Here is a 21929-nt window from a genome sequence, read left to right as displayed (position 1 = left end):
ATTAAAACTCTTTGAACTGATTCCGAATCAGTTAAAAATCATAATTAAATACAAATCAATGAATTAATTTTATCATATTTCTTAATTTTATCGGATTAAGTCATTTGGTTTTAGTCGTGGTCAATCGATTTCTTCTGCTGTAAGTGAACAGAACGTTTTAAAATGTTTTAAAGGGGGGGGGGGGGGGTAAGGTTTGTTTCGTCTAAAAAAGACCTTTTTTCATGAATTTTTTTAGAAGAAATTATTGCTGTCGATTTATTTTACATATTATTATATGATAGTGTAACATTTGAAGAATATTAAAAAAAAATTTTGTTAAAAAATAGATAGAAATAACGAAGTTATTGCAGATCTCCGCAGGTGCCTAGAAAAAAAGTGTTTGTGCGGTGACCAGCCTACAGCATCACTGGATCAACTAAAACCAAAAAGTGAAAATGTTTTGTTTAGTTTATTACTTTATCTCTCAAGTGACGAAGAGTTTTTTTTAATTTTTAAATTTTTAAATTTTTGACACCATTTTGAAGTCAAAATGACGATTTTTGACGAAAAAATCGACCTATTTGTTATTGTAAAATTGTTAATAATTTTAAAAAATTTAAAAACTCGACGTCACTTGAGAGCTATTTATATGTAGAATAAGTGTACAAAATTTAAAAACGATCGGTTCAGTAGTTTTTCCGGTAGGTTGGTCACCGACTTTAAAAATGACACTTTTGGGAAAATAGATTTAAAGTTTTGTACACTAAAAAAATGAAAATATCTTTAAAAGGCTGGACTTTTTTATAAAATACGTACGTATCATCATCGATGCCGGGTCCATACTGTAACTTTGTTAGTTTTGCTCTGAATGGTCTAAAAATTTAATACAATATTCTTCAGATATTGTAGTTTCAGTAAAAAAAAATAAAAAAAAATGGAAAAAAAAGTTGTCAAACCTTACCCCCCCCCCCTTAAATACCAGAACTTTGTTATAGAAATAAGTTATAATACAATTTTTTATTTTAAAATTAAGTATAGTGGTTATGTGAATTTTAATTTCTCGAAATAAGAAAATATCAATTTTGAAAATTTGCTCCTTAAATATATATATGTATATAAACAAATTTCTCTTATTTTTACCAACTTCAAATTGATTTCACTATTTAACATTTCCTTTCTCTTTAATATTCACGCATGGCGTTTTTAAATTTGCTTATTTATTTAAATAATATTTCAATAATAATAAAATGAATATTATTTCAATAATATTTAATAATATTTATTTTAATAATTAAATACTTTTTCTTGTATATTATCATTTTCGCTTTTCAAAAAAAAAGAAATCTACACTTTATTCTCAATTCATAAATATCACGATTCGATAAAGAAGTTCTGCTCTTTATCAGATTACCTACAATTTGCGTACATGAACTGAAAATAGAAAGTAATATTTCGAAACTTGTCTATTAGCTCTCACTTTAGACATTTTTAAACACCACATTCCTAAATCTCTCTAGAATTATTCATTTTCTAAAATTTGAAAAGAATTATGTCTTTAATTCCTTTTTTTCGCTCCAAAAATAATTTCAGTCGATTAGACCCCAATACATTGGATGATTGAACAACCAGTTCAATTGTCCAAAAGGCTTTTGGACAATTGAGCAGATGGTCTGCTCAATCATCAAAACGGCTTTTGCTTAATTAACCCCTTTTTTACTGGGTACTTAATATATTGATTAACTTCATTTATAAATAATTGTTTTCTAAAATACCTATAAAACAACAGTTTGATATATATTGTATTTATTCTTATTTATTGCACTATCATAATAAGGAATTAACATTTTCTTTCAAGTTAAATATATCTTTCAGACTAATATATTATTTTCTTATTTATAATTATTTATTTAATAATAAAACGATGAAATAAATCACTCCGTGTCAGGATTTAAAAAACAAGAATAAGAATTTTTTTATACGTTTCAACAGTAGCACAGCTATCTTTATATAAATATATGACTCGGACTGATTGACTATTTCATCGTTTTATTATTTTCACAACAGATTGATATAATCATTTATTATAAATATTATATATATATGTTCTTCTTTTGCATCATTAAAATTGATTAAATTTTTTGGTTAATTAATAATATTATAATGCAATTAGTTATTACAATAGTTCATTAATCCTGAAGCATAGATACAAATGCACCCCCTGATCTAAGGGTGCACGCGATTAATAAAATTGGCATAGGATTAATTTGAAAGAGCATGATTCAAGCTTTAATTTCTGATGTCAGCGAAGTTTTTAGCACGTCAGAGACTCAGAGTTTAGCTGTAATTCAAAAAATGATCAAAAAGGCTATTTTTAGGGGCTTCAACTCTTTTTTTTCGAAAACGTGATTATTATTAGGTAACACAACTAATAACTACTAACAGCTAATTTTTTTGATGCAACATCTATAATTATAATAGCGGCCAAAGTTAAAAATTAGCTATCCACATAATAGCAAACTCATTTTTCTTCATGTGCGTTTGTGTGTGTGGGTGTGTGTACTGACATTACGCATTAGCCTCAATATTTCAGAAGCAGCAAGAGCTATAGCATAGGCTTCAATTTCTTTTAATTTTAGGTCTTCCCAAAAGACACCAGGGGACATGAAATGATAGAATTTTCAGCCCATTTCCTAAAAAAAATGTTAGGATACCTATAAATGCTTCCCTTTGATTTTCTAGTGTTTTTTTCAGACTCATCTTTTGACCCCTTATTGAACATTTTTCGTCCATGTTCCTAAAAATTTATTAAAGATTTACTTGTTGTAAAGTTTATTGTAGTGACAGTTATGTAAAGATTTAAATGTCCCACTTCAATAAATGTTTAGCGTCAAACTTTCCTAAACATTTAAATTACATTTATAGTCTAAATTATAAGCGAAAATTTAGCGTGAAACTTACGAGAACATTTATTGAAGTGGGACAATTAAATCGTTATAGATAATTTTCACTAAACTTTCCAAGTAAATACCTTGAAGTTTGCGCAAGTAAATCTTTAATAAATTTTATGAAGATTTCGGTGCTATGTGGGAACCAACTTGTAGAGCATTAAAAAACACTTGGATTGACCTATTTTTAAACCTAATTTGATCAAAAATTATGAAATTATTGGTACACTCCAACGTCGGTTTAGCGGACTGTCTGGGAGAGTAGTCCGTTAAAGCGAACAATATCTTTAACGAGGCAGAGGACCAAGAAAATCGTAAATCACAACCCAAAAAGTCCGCTAAACCGGCGTTGGAGTGTACCAATAATTTCATAATTTCTGATCAAATTAGGTTTAAAAATAGGTAAATCGAAATGTGACTAATACCAAACGATACCAAAAGAAATGTTTGAAAAATATTAAGGGTTGGTTTCATCAACACCGATTAAAAGTTAATCAATGATTAAATCCTTAACCGACCAATCATGAGCCCTTCTAACTTTTGTCATTTTGACATGACTACCATACCAAACGACTGCATACATTAATACCTGTTTTTCTTATGTACATTATATGGTGTGGTAATAACTTCATATTTTTAGAAGGTATATGGAGGAGAAAGTTTTTACAAGAAAAGTTATGTTATGTATCGAAGAATTAATACTAGAACGATAACCAATCTCTGCAAGGAAAATGAATGAATCAGAATGACAATAAATGATAAAGGAAACAAAGATGAATCAGATGTTTTTGGCACGGTCTGTTGCGCTATTTCAACACACATGAGAGTTTGCTTCCTCTAGCACACTCTAGGCAATTCCCCGAAACAAGTATTATATGGAGAGAAAGGTACATCGAAAACAAAGCCATGATTACAGTACTAGTGCTAATTCGCTAAAATCAATGTTTTGTTTCACTTCTTTTACAGCAATTATCAAATAAAGATGCACCTGTCTAGAATTTTATATGCTTATTGCAGAAAAAGATGTTTCATTACACAACAAATTTTTTTAAATTATTCGTACTACATTGAATTTTGTATTCTACAATCATTTATATTCGAAAAAGAATTTCTCTTTCCTGTGAGCGTCATGTATATTCTACTTGTAAACACACTGTCTATCAGAATACAAATGATAATACTGTCGGAACAGGAAAAAATTACACAAAACTGCAAAACAATTAGATGTTAGCTTTTCTGTTGCTAAATAAAGGAATCTAAAAATCAAGTAAGATTACAGAATGCAGAATAGGTCATTTGAATTTATTCTGAAAATTCTTTAGATGAGATAAGATATCGATTTGCTCGCTGAGAAATAGTGTCGTCTCTCTGTCTGCATATTAGAGGCATTGGACCAAGCTTTTTTTTTTTTTTGCTAAAACACGATAACGAAAAAATTATTATCCACATGATCACATCCTCTATATTCATCTGGATATTCAGGTTATAATTAATAATTTTTAGAATAATTTTTAGAAAAGATAAAATTTCCTGGCATATTTCCCTAACGAGTGCTCTCCAAACACCTGCGACTGTATTAATACGCAGGGTCTGCATATTAGCCAAAAAGAATAAACAACAAGTTTATAAATTCTATCATAAATGTTATAGATCTTGCTGGTTAAAAAATGGAGTCATCGTTTACCGTTCATACCACTGATAGGCATTATCAAATACTTGAATATTTCACCTCCCAGATTTCTGATCAGATTTTGTGGATGAGCGTTTGGGGTCGAGCACGGTCGAATTACAGCGCACATGCGCAATAAAGTAAAAGCCGAGGAACTGTTCAGCTCTTGTATATCTCCATTCTCTATAGCCTTGAGCGGATGCCTTACAGTGTTGCCATACTGCGCACCACTGCCTTTTAGATATCAGAAACCAGAGAACTTTTCCTTTATTCTGACTTAGAAAATACCGATTCGCAAGATTTTGCTAATTTTGTTAATTTTGCTCTTTTGGGAAAATAAGATTTAGCATGTCATCCAAAAATATATTTTGGAATTTGGTTTCTTAGAAACATTATTCCCGGTGATTATCATCATGATGATGATAATCATCATCATCATCATTTAATTTTGATTCTGCTTGTTTGCGATTCATGTTTGAGAATTGTGGCTGAAATTCTAAATCAAGTATTTCATGAAATGGGGATTTTCAATAAGAAGCGGTAGAAAAACAGTTATAGTGGACTCGTCCGTTTGGATGAGTTGAAAGCAAGCAAGGCTTCTCGTCTCTCACTACTACAGCTATAGTGGACGCTCCCCTTCATAAATTCAGTTCACTACGCAGCAAAATGCTTTCCATCGAGTCACCTGCCCATCATGGTAAAGCTGCTCAAGGAATAGACTGATTCCTACGGAGTACGGACGAGGCACATGGAAGGAAATAAGATGATAGATATACAGTCTAGATAAATAGGAGTTTGCGCAACAATATCGCAGGTCACCTGTGACCATTATTCTCTATTCCTTTACTTACACTCTATACTTCCAATAATACATTACTATCGTACGTAATTCAGTAAATATTCTTTTATACAACTGTTTCATTAGCTGATGATTTGCACTTTTGCTTCTGATCCTATTTTTGTCACACTTGCGCAACCTTCCGATTATCATCATTCTTCGAAGTTTTCTAAAATTATACGAAATAATTAGGTGAAAAAAATGCGATTCTTGAAAATGGTTTGTTTAAACAGTTGTTTGCTTTATTTTAGTTTGAATAGTATACGATTTATTCTTGGAGGAAATGCAGTAAAATTAAGACTTGGGTTTTATGATAGCGGATCATCTTTTTATTGTCCTTTTGGTTATGAATAGGAGAGGTGTACTCCAATTGAATGTACAGGTAACTTGCTTCTGTAAACTTTTCTTTACTGTTACGGTCAACTAGAACTGATCTTTTCATTTTCTATTCGGTCTGCGCATGAGTTTCTTTATAATCTTTATAATTATAACACTTATTCTATTGTTTGGTAAATATTTCCCTGTCCCTTGACAGTAACCCAAACCCTAGTATACGCTATACAACATAGTATATGCCTAGAACAAAAAGAATACTCTCCAAGTTTTTATACATGGCCGCAACATTTCTAATACTTTCATATTAACCGCATGCAGCAAAACTGCATAAATAATGGCAAAAATTATTGCAGAAATGACGAGAATTTTGCAGGAATAATTTCAGCAATTATGTAACTGTAACAACTGCTACTATTTTAGTTTCTCTGTAACGGATTCCGATAGCAGAAATTTAGACCCACTTTTGACTCTCGCTTTTTAAGCCTCTGAACCTTAAAACAATGGAGAAAATCTCAACTTAGAAGTAACTACAATATAGTATCTTAAAATAATCCCTGTGGGCACGAAAACTTTTTTGTTCTGGAAACGTTTCTAAAACGTTTTTAGAACATTTCATGTCCGCTACATAACGGTTTAAGAACGTGCAATGTTCTAAAAACGTTTTTAGAACATAAAAAGTATTTAAAACGTTAGGTGGAGGACATGAAACATTCTAAAAACGTTTTTGGAATGTTTTTAGAACAAAAACGTTTCCGTGCTCACAGAGGGAAGATGCCTTCTTTTTGCAGTGATGACATTGAGACTTTTTTAATAGCTGTAATTAACTAGTCTGCAATCTTTGGAATCTTTAGTTGTGAAGCTCATTAAAGTTGAAGTTATTCTTTAAATTTCGACTGTTTTTGAATATTTGAAGCAAAATTTGATTGAACATTGCATGAAAGTTTAAAATTTCTTCAACCCTCATGCAATGTTCACCGTTCAGTCAACTTTTACGTCAAACATTAAACATCATCGGGCATTTAAAGAAAAACTTCAAGTTTCATGAGCTTTGCGCTAAACATTCCGAAGATTGCAGTCAAGCTAATTTCAACTTTCAGGAAATTTTCGGTGCTGTGTGTGATAGACGTCAAAGAATAAAATGAGTTTTTTGAAGTACTTTCAAAGAGTTAAAAATTTCGATTAGGGATATGTTTATTTTCACTCCTGATTACAGAGTTTTGCGCAGAAAAATAAATTCTTTTTGAAAAGAGAAATATTCTTTTGCTTCAATATTATACCAAAGGGCAACTATTTCCGTAGAGACAAAGACAACATTAGAAGTAAAATACACACACACTCCTAAAAGTGGGTTAGCGATTATTTTCCCCATCGTACGACTTTGATAGTGATAAAAAATATTTATCAAGGCTAGATATGACAATGTATTACAATAATTATCAAGATTATGTTTACTTGCAATACTACAATTCTTTTTTTAGGATCGATAACTACAGCTGTATGTATAAAGTTCAATATATTTACCGACCATGTTGCTCATACAGTTGATACAACTGTCAATAAATCAGTGCGAAAACACGCAAATAGTGGGAATTTTTAGCTAAAATTTGTAAAAATTTATAGAAATTGGTTAGTGAAGTAACTTTCGCAGTGATCCGATAAGAAGCGTGGAACTGAAAAGGATTGAAATATAATTCAAACTCTGTATGGTGCAGTAGAAATTATCCAATACTTTCGAATGCCATTTCTGTCCAATACTTTTCTATATAGGACCACGTTTCTAAAATTAATGCCATTCAATTCTGTTTGTGTAAAAAACAACAAAATTTTTCTGAATGCTTCCCAATCCCATCCGAAATTATCACTTTTCATGAGTGTTATTTTAAAGTAATTAAACATTCTGTGCAATGTCAACAATATTAGTATTTTATTATTATACTATTTTTGTATGATCATATTCAAAAGGATTGAAATTGTTAACTTTTTTTTTTCTTGGAATTTAGAAGCATTGGACAGAAATGATAGAATATAATTTTTTTAATGCTTTTTAATCTTTGCTTTCTTACTGGGGAAGTACTCTCTCTGCGTTAAGCATTAAATTATTAATTAGCTGATTCTTACTCTTAATAGCCAATGGAAGTTGTATTCAAGTATTCCTAATTTATCCCAATTAGGATAAATGAAACACCTATGGTTTCATCAACTGCTCATTTCTGTAATTAACAAATATTTTAAGTGCTTTTTAATAGTTTGATCAGCATTGAGTTAAAACAGCCTATTTGTGATCATGAATATAATCCCTTGCGGGGTATTTGTAAATACGAATCTTTTGACTTTAGAAAAAAATTTGTTACTAAAGCATCTTTAACACTTGAGCTAAAATTTGTGGTACATTGCAAAAGTTTTTCATGATTAAATATAAATGTTTCGCTACTTTTGAAATTCTTCGCAAATCGCTTATTTTTGTAGGTACAATTTCAAGAAGATGAAACTTTTATAAAGTCGAGACGTTTGTGTCTCGAGACACAACGTCTCGACTTTAAAAGTTTCATCTTCTTGAAAGAAAGGAACAAGTAGTTCAAAATGATGACTATACAAAATCATTGTTTTGGATCAAAATGATTGATGAATGATGAATGAGTTTTGTCTCATATGTGTAGCTGCATTCATTATTAGGATTTCAACTGCTCTTGAAATTAAACCTTGACTATAGGTTTGCGTGTTCAATTAATAAAGGAAGTACACAAGTTTTGACATATTTGTCTTGTTTTCCGAATGATCTTAAAATAGAGTATGTTTTAGCGTCCTTTCATTGATTCCTTGGGGCGACCTACATCTAATGATCTTGTTATATTTAGGAGGCTCGTCCAAATTTATAAATAAATGAAATTTCATTAGTTCGTGCCAGCGTTAGAGAATACTAATGCAACTTTACTTCGCTGAATTTGTCAATATTCCTCTAGTTTTAGGAGCATTTTTTTTTGTTTCATTTTTTGTCTTCAAGATCTAAAAAATGATTCAGACTTTGGCAAAAAAGGGTAAAATTAGCGATTGAAAATTAGAGTATACATAATAATTCAGTAGAGAAAATTGTAATGAACCAAAAATAGGAGAAGTTGAGAATTATTTTTGGGATCATACTTTAGGGATCTTACCCTAAGTATGGTAAAGGTGTTTAGGTTGTAGGACGGTCTGAGGATCAGGTAGGCGCGTAGCAGGTCAAGTCATTTGGAAAATGTCTGCCAGTCAGCGCTTTCCTTTTCTTTGACAAGCTCGTTTCAAGCTGGGCTGCTGGGGCTTAGACGACATGGACTCGTCCAGTTTGGATCCCCTCCGTTCAGCTCTAGGTTGAACGATCCAGTCAGGACTGTAGTTCAGATTATCGGAGCCCCTGTTTTAAAACGCGCTTGGGACAATGAAACATCTTTATTGCGCAGCTGACTTCCAGAATTTATGCGATTATTTAACTTTTATTTTAACAAGAAGCATTTTTTTTCCCGATTGTTATCATGTTATCAGAAAAAAAACTTCTTTGTACACAACTCTTCCTTTGTAAACATTCCAATATTCTTATTCATACTACTCGATATTAGGTTCAGATCCAAAATCTCTAAACTCATTTCTTAATATCCAGGGAACAAAATGAAATAAATTCATAAAATACCTTTCAAAATCTTCCCTAATGCTGAAATATTTCACCATTAGGAAAGATTTTGATATTTTGATAATTGATACAAACAATTTTGTAATAATAAACCTTTTTTTATACGAAATTCCCCCAGATATCTCCAACTCGGATCTCTTAATTCCAGGTGAAAATAATTTTCAATAACAATTTTATTCAATGCGAAAAGTATTCTATCCATTAATTCTCCAACTATTGAATCTGCGAATGTTACTTTTATCATTCTTTTACTAAAATTTGAGGTATTCAGCTAAATCCGCTAAATCCATCCCATTCCGTATCATCAATAAGAGGTTAGAATTTTCCCTCCTACTTTTCGATAAATTGCGAATTGTTTTTTGCAGAAAAAAATCTCAATATAGATTAATTTCCAAAGAAATAAATAAGTTGAAATAATAAGATAAAAATTGTTTCTCCATTTTATAATATAAATGGAGAAAAAAAAATATTCGTTCCTATGAATTTTTGTTGGAGGTTTTTATACGTTACTGAGGCGAGAGCAGAAAGAGGAACAGGAGGGGGACCGGCGAATGGAAGAACAAATGGAATGAACGACACACAGCGGTTGAGTGCAAAGATGTCCGCTATAGTTCACGACCCTGCTTAAAGCTTTTAATAGAAAATCGTCGAGAATTTTTATTACGAACAATGTCGGAATTCTAGACGACAGTTGTGATTGTTGTTGATTATTTATTGTGCCATTATTATAGTTTTCGATCATAATGGATGATTATACCACGCAAATATCATTGAGTGCTTTAAATTCTGATTACAATGGAGACATAACGACAACTCATGATGGACTGGTTACCATCAAACATGAGCCGCAAGATATTGTAGATGAACATTATCCAATTCAGATTAGCAGTGAAACATCAGAATTTATCAATAATGTGAGTTGTTTAATAATAAAAAATTTATTAATATCATAAAATATGTTTTTAAAAGTAATTCTCTCAAGGTCTTTGCCTAACTATTATACAATTTTTAGTCTCAAACTGCAACCTGTTTACTGGTGTTTTGTTTGTAAAATTTTTTGTCGCATGGGGTTTGGTTTTAAAAAAAATTTCTCCTAATATTGGAAATCTTGTTTTCTATTTTTGTTCAAATGGAAATTTTTCTTTTCTTTTTCAGTATATTTATTAGTCAAAATAATGCAAGCTTTATTTATAATTTGATATTCTGGTTTCTTTTAAAATTTGATCTGTTTTTTTGATTACGAGGCACGTTTATATCGTATTTCTAAATGGCACTTTTGAAGTAATTATAAATTTCTGAATTTAATAGCAATTCGTAATTTTTTTGAATCCTAAAAAACTAAATCTTTAGAAGAATTTTGTTAATTAGTATTTTTTCTTCTTGACAATATTTATGGAAATTTAGTATTAATAATTGCAAAAATTACAAAAAAAAAATTTGTTTCCAATATATTTAATTATTTGAAAAAGATAGCTATTTTTTTCTTAATAATACTCTTTTTCTCTTAAACATTAATCAGACTCATGAAATTTGTTTCCTTTTATTTCTTTTTTTATTGAAAATATTTTTCTATTTAAATTTTTATCTAAATTTTTATTAGCATTTTATCAATATTTTACTTATGTTTTACCAATAAGTTTGCCACAAGTTTTACATTGCTTACAAATTTTCATTCCAAACATCTTTTGTATTTTGATGCATGGGTATTGTATTGAATCGATTGCAACACGTGCTCGTATTCCCGCCATATTTTTAAATGCAAACAGGCCGATAAAACAGTTACCTAACATTTAGCTTACCATTAAATATTGTTTAAATTTTTATAAAAAATTTTATTAATTTCTTTTCTATCTGTGTTTGGAAATAAATTTTGATACTTAATTCAATTAGAAATTTTATTATTTTTTTTTTTGAGGATATAAAATATGTAGAGAAAGGTGCTTTTTTGAAGCATTTTGCTTAATATTTTAATTATTCAAATTTATTTTGTTGCTAAAAGTCGAAAAATAGTTTCATCTGTTGGTAAAAATTTTTATAGTCCCTCTGTCGATAAATTGGATGTCCGTATTTTTCGTGTTACCGGTAATAAGCATCTTGATCAAAATTTGCTGCAACATTTGCAACATTACCCAATGAATCTGTAAATTTTCAGCATAAAACTCACAATGCAAGCTTATTGCAAATAACAAAACTTGCTCATAACTCCATAGCACGTAAGACCACAAGCTTGCATGGTATGGACTTTTTTGCTACTTGCAGCGGGGTTTTCAAGTTAAGACTTGATTCGAACTATTTGGAGGTATTAATTATATCCTTAATTTCAGGAACCTTTAATGAACCATCAAGAACCTACCAATTACACGGAAAGATTTAAACTAAAAGAATGCTACATTCGACTTGAGAAGTGCGACAAAATATGGGAGACATTGAAGGTTATTAAAAATCTCCAAACCCCGGTGACCAACAGAAACAAGAATCCTAAAATAGCAGTTAAAAATGTTGTTCAAAATCAATCGCCAAGTCCATCGCCAATGTTGTATCAACCCACATTGAACAATGGGAATTCAGCTCTACCTAATTTTCAATTTGCCATCAAGAGTTGGAAGAGATTGTACACCTGCACTTATTGCGGCAAGCAATATGTCGATAATCGAAGTCTTAAAGCACATCTTTTCAAACTCCACAATGTTAATCCAGAAACGGATTCACCAAGAGAAATTCCCTCACCAATTGAAATCCCACGTCCTCTTGATATTCCTCGACCTAAAGAAATTCCCCAACTTCTTGACCTACCTCGATCGAGTCCCAAGCTCGGCAAAAGAAAAGTTGACCCTGGAAAACCCTTTGAATGCAATACTTGTGGAGCAAAATATGCTGATGCACGTTCCCTAGGCAGTCATTCACTTCGACTTCATGGAATTCTCACTGAATTTCATGAAAGATGGTTGTCGCAACAGGAGAATCCGAACGACTATACAGTGGAGGATTTACTGAAACGCCATTCTTGTAATTCATGTGGCAAAAGATATAGTTGCACCAAGAGTTTACGAATGCATTATTTGAGGGAACATAATTTTGTCTTGCCACCATTGCGAGCCGGTCGACGAACTCTTGGCCAAGGTCCCGTGAGTAATTTGATACACACCGGTGATATGCAGAAACACATGAATATCTGTACCATCTGCGGCAAGAAGTACACGAAAAATTGGTATCTACGAGTTCATTGCCTCGAAGTTCATGGCATTCCCATGGTTTGTAACCGAACGAAGAAGAGTTTCACTCCAGCCATGCGTGTCATCAAGAAAGAAGTCCTCGACGAACCTGTGCCCCACAAACTCGTATCAACGGACATGAATTTCCCATTACCACAAGTGAAGAAAGAACCACAAGAGCCAGGAGCAGTTCCACCAATAAAGAATATCGCCAAACGACATCAGTGTGCAGCTTGCAAGAGAGAATTTCTAACCATTTCCAAACTACGCGTTCATTGTATGGCCCTACACGGAATTGTCATACCAAGGATTAGGAAACCCTACAAAAAGTCGATTTTCACCATGAACAAAAAAGGAGCAAGTTTGAAAATCGATCCTAGAACACAAGCTGCCCTGGGACATTTCCCAGAAGCAGGAATGATGAACGCAATGCAACCGAATTTGAATAGAAGTGTAAATACCAGTATTGAGACGAAAATAAAACCCGAGGCAAGAATGGTCTCAACACCAAAACAAGTGAGTCTTGATCGCTACTTCAAGTCACCGACAAATGGCGAAAACATCTTCCAAAAAACCGCAAATACAAGTCAGCAAAATTTCGCCAAACGGGATAGGATACCTCCTAGGGATTTGCAAGACGAACCAAAAGAAACCGTAAAAAGTGCCACCCAACAAAAAGCGCCAGCCAATCTGATAAAATGCAATCTATGCTCGAGCAATTGCAAAGACATCAGGAAGCATTACATCGCCTATCATAAAATTCGCTATCCTGAGACTAATGTCATGAAGGATTTAGCAGCATCTAGTGACAGTACACTTGAATCAGATAAAGCAGAAAAAGCATCAGAAAAAGCACCAGTAAAAGGACCAGAAAAAGCATTAGTAAAAGCACCAGAAAAAGTACCAGAGCTCAAGAAACAACCGCCTAGAAAAAGAAGACGCAAATTCATCACAATGGGCAGGAAAAAGAAACGAAAGATCGACAACACACCAATTGAACACCAACCACTAGAATCTACAATTCCAGTTATAATTCCCGATACACCAACTACACCAATAAAATTACAAGAGACTCAATTTCTTCCAAAGAAACTATCACCAAAATTACCCTCTCCCACAAAAACCCAATTCAAATGCAACATTTGCGGTGGTTTTTACGCCACTCCAAAAAGTCTGAAAATCCACCGTCAACGACATCGAACGAAGGGCGAGACAAAGGAGAACATTCATCTCATTGCCCACAACTATAAAAATATGTGGAAATCTCAAAGAACCCCAGAATCCTCCAATGAAGATTTGGATTTTAACATTGGGAACGATTCCCGAACATCTTCAAATGAAAGTATTACCCAATCATCATCAACATCGGATTCAATGGACAGATTGATGAAATCGACGAGTAGAAAAATTTACAGTGCAAGTGAAACAACATGTGAATGTGGACGTGGTTTTCGTGATCCACATACAATGTACTTGCACAAGGATAAATGTTCGTCGGTGAATAAAATTGACAGGGATAAAATAACTGTTGCTCGTTCAAGTAGCGATCGTGATTCGGGAATTGGAATCAGTATCACAATAAAGAAGAAGAATGATTCATATGAAATAGTTAGCCGTGATAGTGGAGATGATGATAAATCGAAGGATTCGAGTATTTCAAAGGACTCGGATCAAATTTCACATTCTTCGGATAGCAATTTCTCGAATGGGGTTTTTAATGATCGAAAATTCCTTGACTTGATAAAGGGACAGTGCAGCAAGGATCACAGTGTACTGAAAATTGAGGTAAGTGTATTTTTTTCGATTAATTTCGGACAAATTTGATTGGTATTTTCGTGACTACTAGCAACAATTCTAACTTCTTATTGACTTTTTTTTAAAAATAAAATTAGCAATTTTTAAAAATAATAGAACGTAAAAATTTTTAATTCAAATTTATTTTCATAAAAATAAAATATTAATTGGAATAGATTTATTTTTAACAAAATTTTCACGTAAAAAATTCAATTATTTTTAAAAATTTTAATACATCCTTTGAAAAAATATTCAATTATTTTCAAAACAATTTTAATTGAATTCCTCAGAAAAATTCAAATATTTTAAAATAATTCCATTAAATTCAATTATTTTAAAAAATTCTTCGAAACAATTCAATTATTTTTATAAATAATAAAACTCTTTACAGGAATTCAATTATTTTCAAAACAATTTTAATTGAATTCCTCAGAAAAATTCAAAATTTTTTAAATAATTCCATTAAATTTAAATTATTTAAAAATATTTTTGAAATAATTCAATTATTTTTATAAATAGTAAAACTCTTTACTGGAATTCAATTATTTTCAAAACAATTTTAATTGAATTTCTCAGAAAAATTAAAATATTTTAAAATAATTCCATTAAATTCAATTATTTTAAAAAATTCTTCGAAACAATTCAATTATTTTCAAAACAATTGTAATTGTATTCCTCGGAAGAATTCAATCTTTAAAACACTTTTTAATATATTTCGAATAAATTCAATTATTTTCTAAAATCTTAATAAATCCTTTGAAAAATTCAATTATTTTGCTTCCTCATGAGGAAGCTTTGCATTGGTGACGATTTTCAATTTTTCAAAAGAAGGTTATATGGACTCATTTTCATCTAAAACATATGTATATTCAATTATGAGCAAATGTCCAGATGTATGTGTGTGTATGTATGTGTGTGTGTGTGTGTGTGTGTGTGTCACAAAAATTGTGTACAAATTATCTCAGACAAATTTTGATGGATTGTCCTGAAATTTTGCAGGTTTATTGCAGTCATTAATACCTAAAATCTGACACAAGGATTTTCGAAAATATCTACAAAAATTTTTTTTATACAATTTTTTTAAAATTCAGAAAAAATTTTTTTTTGTATTTTTTGAAATAATTTTTTTATTTGTTAATATTTTCATTAATTTTTCTCAAAATTACATTCCTGACAAGAAAACGAATCGATTGATGTATACAAAGTATATATTTTATCAAAATTTATCAAATTAATCAATATTTTTCTTTTTTAAAAAAAATTCAAATTTTGTATTTTTTCATAATTTATTTAATATTAATATTAATATTTTGAACTGATTATTCTATCATAAAAAAGAAGCAATTGGCAAATGAAAGTGTAAATTTCACCAAATATTTATATAACAACTTATAAATTATAAATGATTTATATAATTTTATTTTTAACAAATCTTCTGGACGAACCCTTTTGTACATAGTTTTTCAAAAGTTTGCAAAACCGCAATTTTTATACATTGAGGAAGCTAAATGGTCATGAAATGAACAACTTGTTTATAAATATAGTAAAATTTTTGCAAGAATTCAATTATTTTTGTAAATTGTAAAATTCAATTATTTTTAAAACAATTTTATTTGAATTCCTCGGAAAAATTCAAAAATTTTTATAAATACGAAAATTCTGTGCTAGAATTAAATTATTTTTAATCCAATTTAAATAAAATTGCACGAAAGAAATTAATTATTTTTAACAATTTCCATAAAATTTAATTTTAACAAGAATTTAAAATTCTCTAAAAAAATGATTCAATTATTTTCAAAATATTTTTAAAAAATTCTATATGAAAATTAAATTATTTTCACTGCAATTTTTAAATATATTCGTCAAATAAATTGAAAAAATTCAATTAGGTATTTTCAAAAAATAATCAAATTCTTCGGATGAATTCAATGATTTAGAATAGGTATACTTAATTTTAATAAAATTCTTTACATAAATTCAAATATTTTCGATACAACTCTTTGCAATAATTCAATTATTTTTATAAATAGTACAATTCATTTTTGCAATAATTAAATTATTTTTATAAATAGTAAAATCTTTTGCCGAAATTGAATTATTTTTAAAAGAATTTTAATAGAATTCCTCGAAAGAATTTAATTATTTTCAAATTTTACAAATTTCTTCTTAGGAATTCAATTATTTTCATGCATAATAAAACTCATTGGAGAATTTCAATTATTTTTAATACAATTTTAATCGGATTCCTTGAAAAATGTAACTATTTCTTAAAAATTTTATTAAAATTCGTCAAAAGAAGTCAATTATTTAAAATTTTGTTAATAAAATTCTTTATGAAAATTCAATTTTAAGAAACATTCAATTATTCAATAAATAATTTACTTTTGTGTTTAAATAATTGAATTCTCGTAGAATTTTCTAATAAAAATTGTTTAAAAAATAAATTTTAGAAATTATAAATAATAAATTATAATTATAATTATAATAAATTATAAATTTTAGATAATAATTGAATATGAAAATAATTTTGAAGAAGTTATAGTAACAATATTTTTATAATATAAAATAATTATTTTATCACTTGATTATCTTTAATTATTTATTATAAAAAATGAAGAAATCGATCACTCCGAGTCATCGATTTGGAGTAATCAATATCTTCGTGTTTTATAACGATATTTTTTAAATTATTTAATTTCAAAATGGTTTGAATTTGAAATTTTTGAAAATCTTAATTCCAATGGAAAAATAATAATAATTAAATATTTATTTGAAAAAAAAGTTATTTATGTTTTTGAATAATTTTACAATTAAAGAAATTCGTAAATAAATGTAACAAAACATTTTTTTCAGTAAAATTTTTTCCTTTATTTTCTGAAAATTCAAAAAATTTCTGTTTCATTTTTAATTAAATTTTCTAATTGACGAATATAATTTACAAACATTTTTTTATTTATTTATAAAAAAACTTTGAATTTTATAAAAACAATTGAAATTAAGAAATAGAATTGATGCAAATTATTTCCTTATGAAAATTGAGAATTTTCTACAAAAATATTAAGAAACAGGAATATCTGATGTTTTTCTCCACAAAAGAAAAAAATGAATTTGTAAATAATATTGTTATTGAGAAATAAAAATTATGCATAAAATGGATATATTTTCTACTTCTTAATTAAAATTTTTTAACAATGAACAATTTTCTAGTATTTTTTAGAAATAAATAGGAGAATAATTTACATAATAATTTATATCAGTCAAACGAAATTTGTTGTAGAAAAAAGCATATAATATGTAACAAGCAAAATTGGTATATTTTTATTTGTTAATCGTAATTTTTTTTTAAATTTTCTAATTTCTAACATTTTATTATAAATCATTAAAAAATACCTACATGCATATTTTCGATTTCTCAAAAAATATTTTTTAAAGAAAAAAAAACAAAAGCATACACAGAAACTAACTTCAAACTGCGGACAGAATGAATGAAAGAATTTACGAAGATTAATATAGTTACTAATAATAATTTTATTTTTAGGATGCTGATGATGATGTCGATGTGGACATCGAGGATGACAGTCAGACAAACATCAGTGATAGCGAAAATGTACGAAGTGTGGCGAAAAAAGAACTCAAGTCCCCTAGAGTTAGTGCTGAAGAAGAAGATGACAACTTTAGTCGAACAGTAGATCCACTAGATGTTGATCTTTACAGATGTGCAATTTGTTTGGAACTTTTCAAAGAAATGGAGAGTCTTACGATACATATGAAACTCCATGAATCGATGCGCGTCATAAGACAGGAGTGTCCTTGTGGAAAGACTTTCAGGGGAGCTCAAGGTTTTCTAACCCACGTTGAGGAGTATCATCCCCTATGGCTGCAATGCGGTTACTGCGATGTCACTTTCCTGAATAGCAAGGAATACTATTCACACTCTTGCGAAGTGAACAAGGAGGGTAAAGAATTCGAGGACTTCCAGGAAATTGTTTGTCACTACTGTTCATCAAAATTAAGAATGACGAATTTCGAATCTCATGTCACTGCTCACCATTTCATAGCCGAAAAACCGTTCTTGTGCTACTTTTGCAAAATGCGTTTCTCCACGAAGCGACAAAGAACAATTCACCTCACTACCGAGCACGCGAAGCCCAATTGCAGAATTTGCGGTCAAACATTACGTTTTGATTTTGTCGCAAAACATGAGGCATATCATCAAGGTTTGGGTTATCCTTGTCACATTTGTAAAAAAGCTTTCGCTTCCTATAGGCTAATGAGTTCACATCAATTCGACGTGCACACCAGAGATGATGTCAAGTGTAACATTTGCAAGAAGTCCTACACTAAAAGGCACATCAAATATCACATGATGTCACACGCCAAGAAGGAGAAATGCAAGCTATGCAAACGGGGTTTTCATAGTGTCCCTATGCTGCTGAATCATATTAAAGCCGTTCACAAGAATACTTATCCCTTCCTCAAGTGTGACATCTGCAGTGAAAAATTCATCGTTGAGTCGCAACTCAAGAACCATTTCACTCAAAATTTGTGCAAGAAGAATAAAAAAATCAAGAAGCTTCAAGTAGAACTAAAAACTGCACCAAAAGGTACACCAGAGGATACGAAGAAAGGAACATCAGAAACAAACAATTCAACGTTGGAAAATCAATCAGAAAGTGCGGCAGAAAATGCAACAGAGGATACGACGAAAGGAACATCAGAAACAAGCATTTCAACAGCTGAAAATAAATCGGAAAGTGCGGCAGAAAATGCAACGGAAGATACGATGAAAGGAACATCAGAAACGAACATTTCAACATCAGAAAATAAATCGGAAAGTGCGGCAGAAAATTCGACAGAAGATACAACAGAAGATACAACAAAAAGAACATCCAAAACAAACATTTCATCATCAGAAAATAAATCGGAAAGTGCGGGAGAAAATACAACAGAAAGGAAAACAGAAAGTGCAGCAGAGAATACAGCAGATAATACAGCAGAAAGTACAGCAGAGATTACAACAGAAAATGCAGCAGAGGATACAACAGAAGAAAAAACAGAAAGTGCAGTAGAAAATACAACAGAAGAAAATACGACAGAGGGAAAAACAGAAAGTGCAGCAGAGAAGACAACAGAGGAAGAAACAGAAAGTGCATCAGAGGATACAACAGAAGAAAAAACAGAAAGTGCAACAGAGGATACAACAGAAGAAAAAACAGAAAGTGCAGCAGAAAGTCCAACAGCAGTTAAAGAGGCGACAGAAGAAGATTCTCTCAATATAACAATAAAAATGGAAACACCAGCTAACGATGAGAATCATTCCGAAATGGACGAATCTGTCGAAATGGACGAACCACTCGCGTTAGATCCATCATCAGACATGGATGGTCTTCTAGAATCTGCCGAGTCGACAATGCACGACATCGCCGAACAAAATGATTCCCTAGAACAAGAAATAATTCCTCCAGTTGATGATGATCTACCAAAGGAAGAAAAAACTCCCGAAGAGGAAACTGAGAAAGCAACCGAAACAATAAGAACATTAAACGAGACTGAAATGGAGACAACAACAACAACGACTGAACCAACATCAGAGAATAAATCTCTGGATGAAAATTCCCGACCCGAAAAATCTCGGGAACAATTGACTGTTGCTAAAACTTTGACTGAACCAACAAAAGATTGTGATTCTGAGAAAGAAGAAAATGAACCAAGTGGAATTGCAGAAACTTTAGAGTCAGTGGCAAATGATTCCAATGAGGCGATAAATATAACCGATTCCTTCACATTAGATGACGCTGAAACGTCGCTAATCGACATAACCACCGTGAATTGCAATTCAACAGCAAAAGAAATTGTCACTTCAATGGAAATTGATTGCCAAGAGAAAAGTATTTCCGAATCGATTGAAAATGAAATGCAAGTTGATACGTAAGTCAAGTGAATCTAGTAAATATTAAGAGTGAATGTTTTGCTAGCTTAACATCTTAGAAATTAAGATCGCTATTCATTTATTTATTTCCAAAAAATGTACAATTTCTTTTCATAATATATTCGTTAAACTGCAAATGGTCTTTCAGTTCCAAAAAAGGTTTATTGCTTCTTTTTTTTAAACTATTGTCTCGCTTTGTCCACTTATTTATTTCTTCCATAACTTTTTTATTTGCCCCCAATGAGATGACTTTTAATTAATAAAATCGAATCAGTGGTTTTGAATAAATTTTATTGACGATAAATTGACTTGATTACGAGCAAGGAATATACAATAAAAAGAGAATTATTTTTTTTTGTAAAGGGAAAAAAAAGTTGTTGTTGCCTAAATATTGTTAAAGATTGTAAGACGATCAAAATATATTGTCTGACAAAAAGTGTTGAATTCACTTAGATTGAAATATATATTCTTTTTGTCAATTTTGTTATTCACAAAATTTTCTTGAGTTATGCTGGTAATGATCGTAAAATTATTAAAAAAAGGAAAAATGATGACATATTTAAAGTTCTACGTGACCATACTGTGTTATGATAGATATATGCGACTCTAATAATATAAAAAAAACTATGTGATTAACATCGGTATTGATCTTTGTTTTCTAACAGTCGAAAGAAATCACCTAATTTATAAGTTGCTAATGATAAAAATCATCCGTTCTTTTTTGTAAATATATATAAATATATCTAACTTTAATAAAAACCAAAGTAAAAAGTGTTGCCGGTAGTAGGGAATAAAAGATGTCAAAATTATTTTTTTTTCACAGTGAATTTTTGTCGATTATAGTTGACGCATTATGTAAAAGGTCTAGAATTCTTGCTAAAACATTTCAGTATTATTACTTTTCGAACAAGCTAAATTATTAATGAAATTTGTTGATCTGTATTTGTTATTTAATGAAAGAGGGAACATTGTCAATGACTACGTAACAAAACTCGAAAATTGAGTAATATGGAAAAGAGAATAAGAAAGTTTGTATGATATATGTGGCATATTTTTGCTATATGACAGTTATTTAATTGTATTTTTTTATTATATAATTACCGAAGATGTCAACAAATTTTTGTTTTACTGCGAAAAATCAGAAATTGTGTTTAATAGAATATGAGAGCAACATGTGTGCCCTATGGACATTGGGACATTCTTAAGATGTTTATGTCCGTTCGAAGGACTTCCAAAAGATATTTTATATAGACATCATTCAGACACAGAGGATGTCGACATCTTTTTGGTGTCTTTCGAACGGACATTAGGCTTTTTAAAGACAACACATGTCCCAGTGCCCACAGGGTAGAAATAAAATGAAAATAGTATGCCACTGGTTGCAAACGATATAAATATTTTTTTATAAACATGTAAATGTAGAAGTACAACTTGTAAATATATGCAGATTTAGTGATGAAACGATTTTATTTTTCTTTCACTCCATGTACTATATCGTTCATCCCAAGTACAATGTACTTATGTTTAAAAACCATTTTGGAAGTTACCTATCTTTCACGTCTGTCT

General features: G+C 30.3%; 1 protein-coding gene across 1 annotated transcript; it reads left to right on the top strand.

Moving 5' to 3' along the window:
- The first annotated feature begins 9975 nt into the window (after positions 1 to 9975).
- LOC122509135 lies at positions 9976 to 21824 on the top strand. Its single transcript, XM_043622941.1, has 3 exons — positions 9976 to 10342; positions 11753 to 14425; positions 17973 to 21824. The coding sequence occupies exons 1-3, from the start codon at positions 10172 to 10174 to the stop codon at positions 20364 to 20366; spliced, it is 5238 nt and encodes a 1745-aa protein (XP_043478876.1). The 5' UTR covers positions 9976 to 10171; the 3' UTR covers positions 20367 to 21824.
- Positions 21825 to 21929: the final 105 nt, after the last annotated feature.

The sequence above is a fragment of the Leptopilina heterotoma genome, unplaced genomic scaffold, assembly GCF_015476425.1.
Source record: "Leptopilina heterotoma isolate Lh14 unplaced genomic scaffold, ASM1547642v1 Lhet_6, whole genome shotgun sequence".
NCBI classification, from domain to species: Eukaryota; Metazoa; Arthropoda; class Insecta; order Hymenoptera; family Figitidae; genus Leptopilina; species Leptopilina heterotoma.
Note: the sequence above shows the minus strand (reverse complement) of the source record. Positions and strands in the feature narration are given on the sequence as shown.